The following is an 8,559-nucleotide window of genomic DNA, read 5'->3' on the forward strand; positions in this document are numbered from 1 at the left end:
CAATACAAAAGTGACATTGGGTTATGAGGAGGATATTTGAAAAAGCGGTTATAAGAGCACATTGTCATAACAAAAAACACTGTAATTCATGGCAAATTTTAAAAATTCTCTTTCAAAAAACATGAAGTTAATAAAAACTGGGTTATTTTTATTAAAAATAAGAAAAATTTCCAAAAAATCACCATGAATTGGTGATAAAATATGTCATTTGACTCATTATCCGTGTTATTCGCTTATCCGGGCGAAGTCAAGTCCCGAGAAGCCCGGATAAACGGCGCTCCACTGTAAGTATAATGAACAACTATTGGAGTAACTAGCATCAATTAAAACGGTTAAAAGATGCAATAGCAATAGACGACAGAAGAAGACAGTCAGCAAAATTACTCTCCCATGTACCAATATAGGCCTGTACATGTCCTTTCAGCCCGTTCTGCATCATCCGAAGGTATACATTATAATGCCCATGATATTTTTCATTAAAAATTCATGCAACGCTTTAAATTACGACAAATACGCAACACACTCTCTCGGCACCCCATCCGCAAACATTGAACTAAACTCCAACCAAATTACGAGACATTCCCACGCCTAATGTTGTACCGACCGTGGAATGCACAGTGTACTGACATATTCCCAATGTCACACAAACAGTAGCCTTCCTTTTCCCCCCTTCGGAAAATTCCCACTCCCTTCCAGCAGAACAGTACAACCTACAAAACATATCTTCATAAAACACAAGACAAATCGTCTGGTCGGGAAGATCACGCAAGCGAACGAACGAACCATTCTCTTGTCGGGAGGGGAACATCAAGAGATTCTTTAACTTGTAAACAATCCTCAGTACGTGCCGTGGATGCTAATGCTCAAATTGTTTGGCTTACCTACCGGATGCAAGCCGGTTCCAGGTTGGCTTTTGGCCTCCCCACACTTGAGGCGGCTGGAGGGAGATAATTTTTCATCGACTTTCATTCCAGCAGCACACTCGAAAACAACCACTGACTCGACAGCCACTTGAGGGACGCATTTTGCCACGAATGCCGGGAATGGTTTTGGCTGTTGTCTTACACCATTCGAACTGTGAAAGATGGTGACGATGGTTGGAAAATCGCTGGACCAGACCGTCACGGAAGAATTTCGCGTGCAATGTAAAGCGTAATGGAAGAAAGCGAAAGTTGAAAGCTTTGCTAATAACAGTCGTGTGAATGGGTGGGTTTATTAAAAAAAATACGTCAAAAGGTACAACAAATAATACAAACCAGAATTGAATACTGTTATTGACCATGTACTATCCCATTGCACCGTATTTCATTGCAACTTAATTCACCAATACAAGCCTAATTTTTTACTTACAGATCCCGTTCAATAAAACTCTTTACTGCTAAATAATTGTTCCAATCCACCATTCAATTCCCGATCAAATTTCACTTAACCTCAGGCCATGCTCCCGAGCGCTCGCCCTCCACCTTCATCGCGAAACAATTCAATTCCCATCGAAGCAAGACTATAAATTTTAAATCACAAAACCCCTTTTTTTGCTGCCAACCACCGAACCAAAGCGTACACGCGAAGGAATGTTTCAAACTTCAGATTAATCGTAAATCAATCAAACAAATCCGGATTGCGGTGGTGAAAGCACGGGAATCCCTACCCTTTCTGCGGTGTTTTTTTGTTGCTTTTCTCATTGCTTCAACCTCACTGTTGTTCATTCCCCAATTCTCGAAAGGCTTCAGTGGACCTTCGGTGGTGATTTTAATCACTCGTGCGAAAAGACGACCAACACACACACACACACACACACACAGCTCGTGAAGGTGAACCGGGGTGCGGACACAGAGGTTGCGAGCATAGCAACATTGTAACTGCTACCACAGCGGAACAATGTCATGATATCCTTGCTAAGCCTTTGGGAAAGGGGGCATGTTTTTAGATTATTCCGCTTTCCATAGCAGACAAAGCATACCAGACGCAGGTAAAGCTTCGATAAATCGTACCAGATAAAGATGTAAGTCTGTGCGCCAATGTAAAAACCAGGCTAACCTTCTTTTTATCGCATTTTGGTTGGTTTGTGCACCAGGAATAGGAATGATGGAGATGCATGTTAATGGGTTTGAATATTTCTAACATTTCGTTGGGTTAGACTTTGTTTTTTTAATCTAACCTTTCTCTAAATTCTTATTAAATTAAAGAACTATTGTTGATGCGTGACTGAAATAGTCCCATATGGCTTTAAATGCCTGTGACTAGTAGCTTTAACGGTAGTAATACAAGGTAGACAAGCTTATTATAGGTTTATTAGAGATTTATTTAGAAAAGGTTTGGATCCTTAATTACCATGTTAAAAGACTTTGATAATCCTTTACCAGGCTAATATGTTTATGTTCACCAGAGTGTATAAACGCAAAACAATTGGGCCTCTTTAATGATTAGAATCTTCCCCTCGTTGATTCTTCGTAGAGTCCACTTTTATTTTACGATTCTACGATTCTCTGACTTAACAACCTATCCTAGTGTACAATTCATGGGCTCTATTACTGTACTACATTACACCTCTCTTGGACTCTGTAACACTTCTATTTTAAGGGAATACGAATTTTCAACTCTTTGATTCTACAAATCTTTAGGTATAAGAGAGTTTTATTTTTAAACTATTTTCTTTCAACGCTGATCTCCTAACGGTACGGTTGAATTTATTGGACAACTGTATTGTTTTTTATTATTTTACTTACTTGCATCAAGTAAAGTTACTTGCAGAATCACCAATTATTCCTACAAAATACTTCCAATGAGTACCCAGTACGCAGAAATGATAAGTCGGCCATTGGACACATATGATGACTAGAATGCCATATCCATCTTAATACACAACATGTGAGTACACATTCATACACAACGGCACAAATAATACTAATTCGTTTCCCAAAAATATGCAATAAGTAATATGCTTGATAATAGCGTCTAAGATTAAAGCACTTGTCTTGCCCATTAAATCAAAATCGAGTGCTATTCATATAGCTCAAATCACAGAGCATCACCTCACACCTTCACAACCACTACATCTCCCTTTCATTCTATCCGCCTATTGCGTCATCCACACACACACACACGCACATGGTATCATAAACCGGGCAAAACTAATTAAACTCTTGCTCCGAATCATGGCCCTCTGTGTTAATCCCCAGTCGATCACTCGTCCGCAAGCGAGAATGCCCAAGTCAAGTACCACCGTGCAACACCAATTAAGAACACACGCTACCTATGATCTGTGGCGCCATGGCGCAATCCTTCTCGTCTCGCTCGTGCCGACGGTATTGTACAATTACACATCACCGCACAATAATCTCTTTTCCAATCATGGTTCCAGCATGCACATGGGATATCCTATCACACGACCATATACAAACACGCGTATCTTGCAAGCAACCGCACGCCCGTTTCCATTTAGCATTGATTATCATATCTCTGTCCAATGGCCGACTTATCATTTCTGCGTACGGGAGTTGATTCCACGCACCTTTGCCTTTTCCATAATCGGCTGCTGCTGCTGCTTCTATCCGCCCGCTCTGACACGGTCCCAAAACCCCCTAAGGAACCCGAACCTCGGGCAATGTGCATGCAAGAGCGGCGACCACTTTCGCCATGGACCGAGCGAGCGTGTCTGGGAAGAAAAGTGAGATTTAATAATAAATTGATTAGTTCTTCAGTTCATCTCGGGCGAATGATCCTGGCAAATGGCCAATGGGTGGATGATGATGATTCCCGTGGCACCTGAGCAAAAGCAGCGCCCGTGTGCGCCCGGCGTCTTGGGAAAACTCCAATCGGCAATAGACTTTCCACTCCAATCCACCGGAAAAGATCGTTACGGTATAGTACGCTTAGCGCCCGAGGCACGTCGTCGCCTGCATCACGCGCGTGCACCCCAGGACCGAACAGAAAGCAAAATAAAGTCTTCAAGACTTTGCCCATCCCCGGTGCGGTCTAGTGTGGTTCTATTTTCCGGAAAATCAAGCACGGCAACACGTAAGAAGATTATCGCAGCTGGTACGGGACGGAACGATTCTTGAGGGTACATCGGGCAGCTGTGGACGCGCAAACCCGTCTTCACTTCGGTATCGCTGTACCCATGGCGTACTGACCAGAGATGCATCGACGGTTCGCTTCCGCACACATCTTGCAAGGGAACATCCGGGAAGGTAGAGGGAAAAGTTGTTAGAGTACAAAACTCAACACATAAGGCTAACGACGATGGTGGTAAGGGTTTTTGCACAACCAGACGTGCCTGCCCGTGCGAAGTGGTTGTGAGAAGCAATATTTTGCTTGGGAGTAAGGTTTCACCGAGGAGCCAATCGTATCAGCTCAACGAATGGTTGGAGAGGCGGGAAAGGATGCCATATCAATATCCTAAGCTCTCTCCAATATCTTCGATGACAGATTGATCACCCCATCAGCATCAGCAGATTTGTAAAGAAAATCTACATACATTCAAACTTTGCGTGGAGCTAGATTACAAAAGAAAAAACTGAAAAAGAGTAACCTTTCACAGAAAATATGAGAATACTTAGTGGAAGAGAAGGTTTCCCTGTAGTTCGTTCGTCATTATTTATATAAAATATGTGACTGTTTCATGAGAAATATTAGCTTAATGCATTTCATCATTCAATATTGTACTAATTACGAGTATGAAACTTTCATTTTTCAATTAATCATTATTATCCTGAAATTTATATCAAATTTGTAGGCAATGTCTGCTACTAGTTTGGAAGATACGCATGGTTTGAATGAACGAGAACGGTTTATCCCACAGGTTCAATTCAGATTTTTTTTTCTAAAAATAGTAACATTAAGAGTAGGATCTATCTCTTGAAACTTCCAGTTGGAACATTCGCCTATATGTGTACAGCAAATGAATAGCTCTTAAGTTTTAATTTGAACTCAAAATTACAGCAACATAACTAGATCATTTACATTAATATTATGGATGAAAGGATAAAAATTTACCTTTCCTGATGGTCATACCGCTTTACGAATGAAACCAGCCGTAGAACCAGTCGATATGCAAGGTAATCATAAACTTTTACTAGCTACTTATTTCTTCTTTTTCTTATTTGGTCGTAACGACTTACGCGGTCATGCTAGCCTATAAATGATTGCAAGACTTATTAAGCGCTACACAACCGATAGTCTGTCTGGGGGACTACCGTGAACGGTCCATATGAGGTTTGAACCTACGACGGTTCGACATGTTGTTAAGTCCTGCGAGTTGACGACTCTACCATAGGACCGCCCCACACTCCAGGCAATCGCTTTATCAATTTAGTTAGATTCATATTTTAGTATTAGAACTCGTTGTCTTTGGACTCCTCTCTTACCAAAAATGCACATATTCGAGAAGCGCTAAGGCCTCTCAATATCATCGGACAACTTACCATTTTGTTTAATGAACATCAATAAACAACCCAAACACTCTTCGAAGCTCACAGTCTCTGATTGACATGCAGCATCATCTCATCCAGTAGCCCTGGATTCTACTGCCACCGGTTGGTTAGTAACCGGCAACAGATTTCAATTCTTCAAATGTTGACAGATAGCTGTTGATTGTTTTCATTCATTAATTTCCGAAGTGTCCCGAAATTGAACCGTGTCCAGTCAATTGAAATGCCCGCGCCCTTAAAACCGGCCCCAACCGCAGCACCCAGCACCGAAATCAACAAGCTCATCGATGATGTGTTTGTCACCTCCGGAGCTGCCATCAACTGCGGTGCGTTGCGCCGCTTGCTTCAGCAACTCACGGCCCTCATTCAGCCCGGCTCTGGCGGTGGTCCGTGCCGTTGCTGCTGTTCGGCCAGCCGTGTAACGATCGATGGACGGTCGTTGAAAAAATCCACCAGCAAAACTAGGAAACTGTCCGCCCGGTCCAGCACTTCCAAAACCAAGGTCGGCGCAAAGGGTGGAACGGATGCCGATAAGGAGCATGAACTCATCCTTCAGAAGCTGCAGGCCGTGCAAACGATGCTGAAAGTGATGCAGCAAAAAATTGCGAAAATCGAAACGCGCCTACCAAAATCACAATCGAACGTTTCGCTCGGCAAAGGAGGTGGACGGCGGGGACAAAACTCGAAAGCGTCCAGCATACGGGTTGGCGGTGGTCGTGGTGGTATGGGAGGAAGTGCAGTTGCTAGGAAACATTGCTGTGTGTCCGGTAGGCCACCGTCGGTCGTGGTCGTGGGACCATCGAATCTGAAAGCTTCGACGAGGTTCTGCTAGCGGGATGCTCAGGATCTCAGTTGGCGGTGGAGCGATTTTGCTCACCGGATAAGCATTCCCCAGTCTAGTATGCTCTGATTGTGGAGCTGCGAGTTTGGCACTTTGTTTTCGATTGACTTTGGCTGTGTGTGTGTGCTTCTCGTGGAATTAAAAATTAATTAGTGTAATTTCGTGTTTTTGTCATTTTTGAACTCGACATTTGCCGTCCTGGCAGAAAGCTTGGTAAGATGGTTGAACCAACTCCAAGCGATCTAGAAGCATTGGTGGACGAGGCCATTGCACTGCCGGACGGAGTGATCAACTGTACCGAATTGAACCGACTGCTAAAGTACTTGGTCGAAGGTATGTGCAAGATTTCACAAGAAATTGATGACGCTCGAACAACAAACGATGATCGGTTTCAACTCCTCGAGGATGCTATTGCCGATTTGAAGGAACCGGAAGAACCAGACGAGGAGGCTCAAGAGCAACCGACAGTAATACAATGTGGTGTGGCTGTTGTCTGTGACCCTGAAGAAGAAGACACTTCTTCTCAGGCGAGGGAAACCGCCCCGAAAGAAGTCACCTCCGAAGCTCTTCTAGAGGAAATCGATGCACAAGCGTCTCAATTCCGAGAGCAAGAAACTAAACTGCTCGCTGTGATTGGCGATCTTGAACAGCGGCTGGAGAAAATAGAACAGCTATTCTACCAAAAGCTCGAACGATTATCGAACGAATTCCAACAGTTCCAACAGGTTGTGGAGAGCAAGCAGACCAGCGTGGAGGAAGCAACCTCAACCCCATCCATGCAGCAAACCACGTGCACGGCGGACCAAATCGACAAGCTATCCGAGTTTACCGACAAACTGGATGAACTGCAACGACAGATGGAGCTGCTCTTAAGTCATCGCGATCAACTGCCACTGCGAATCGAAGCTCTACTCGAGGAAAAGCTACGAGAAGGCGAACTTATAACTAGCAGCAAAAAAAGTCTCCAGACTGATGGTGGTGTCAGCTCACGGAAAGGTTCCGTTACTCCCTCGAGATCCTGCTCTCAAGGTCGCATAGCAGAATCGGCCGGCACGACCCAACCAGCGAGTGAAAATTTGAGCTGCCTTTCCTGTGACACAAAGAACGTTGTGCAGCGGAAGCGCGATGAGCGCTATCTAGCACCGCGCACCAGCGCCAAGCTGGCAATGATCGCCCGAAGGTTGGAAGAATCGGACGCTGTACCTCGGCTGAAACCGGGCGCTCGCTGGTCGCGTACCTGTGGCGGTTCCTACACGGTCGTAAAGCCGGACGAACGTGTCTTCCGGCAGGTGAATGTACAGTTCAATCGAACGATGCAAGGAGAAAGTTCGGCAAACGACAGCTAGGAAGAGAAGTAGGCGCAGAATCAAACACACAAGCAAGAACAATCGAAGCATTCATTTGAAAAGCAAAAGTCGCTCGTTTAACAACTCACAAGCATTTGTAAATTTCTCTCCATCCGCTCCAAATTAAAGTAAAAAAAGGGTTTAAAATTCGTACAAATGGCATCGTTTGTTCCAAAACTGAAACCACTGAAACGGAAAAGTTGCTGCTGCCTGATACCAAGAGAGGAGGATGCTGGGGGACTGGGTGGTGGTCGATATACAGGCGGCATTCACACGGTGACGCACCCCGAGGAACGTGTGTTTCGCGATATACGTTACACGGGAACGAAGCCGAGGTCACAATCGTGTGGAACAACGAAACTGAAGCAACTGATTAAACAACGTCCAAGTAATTGAAGCCCAACGATTGGTAAGATGGTTTGTATTGCTTTTATTGATGATTAAGTACAATGGGAAGTGAATTAATTTCGTTCCAATAATTATATTTTTCCTATGGTAGATCTCAGTCCTATCTGAAAAACCTGGAGAAGAAATAGGCATCCATTCGAGAGGGGTTCAGACATGCTTTTGTATATTAAATTGATCGTAGCTTAGAAATTTTAGCATTTCAAGAATGTCCTAACAGAGTCTTTATATTATTGAGGATGGAATAAATTGACTTCAAATCGTTGGAATCAAAATTTAATCCAAAATAGTTCAAAATTTTGTCATTTTTCATACGTTCGGAGAAAAAATCGGTTTTACGGAGAAAAAAAAATAGCACAAGTCACGACGAAAACCATAAGAATATAACAAATTAGTTTTTTTCCGTTAATGGTCCTAGACCAAACTCTGCTCCAGCCTTAGTGGCCATAAATTCTTGGTTAGCTTTAACTAAAATAAATAGTTTTCGCTTAATGCACTACAAGCGTTCCAGCCCAACCGGTCGCCACTATTTACCCAA

General features: G+C 43.5%; 1 protein-coding gene across 1 annotated transcript; it reads left to right on the top strand.

Moving 5' to 3' along the window:
- The first annotated feature begins 6,488 nt into the window (after nt 1-6,488).
- LOC120952990 (uncharacterized) lies at nt 6,489-8,301 on the top strand. Its single transcript, XM_040372614.2, has 2 exons — nt 6,489-8,033; nt 8,116-8,301. Exon 1 carries the CDS (start codon nt 6,489-6,491, stop codon nt 7,614-7,616), a length of 1,128 nt encoding a protein of 375 aa, XP_040228548.2. The 3' UTR covers nt 7,617-8,033; nt 8,116-8,301.
- The last annotated feature ends 258 nt before the right edge of the window (nt 8,302-8,559 follow it).

Source organism: Anopheles coluzzii, chromosome 2 (assembly GCF_943734685.1).
Source record: "Anopheles coluzzii chromosome 2, AcolN3, whole genome shotgun sequence".
Classification (NCBI taxonomy): domain Eukaryota; kingdom Metazoa; phylum Arthropoda; class Insecta; order Diptera; family Culicidae; genus Anopheles; species Anopheles coluzzii.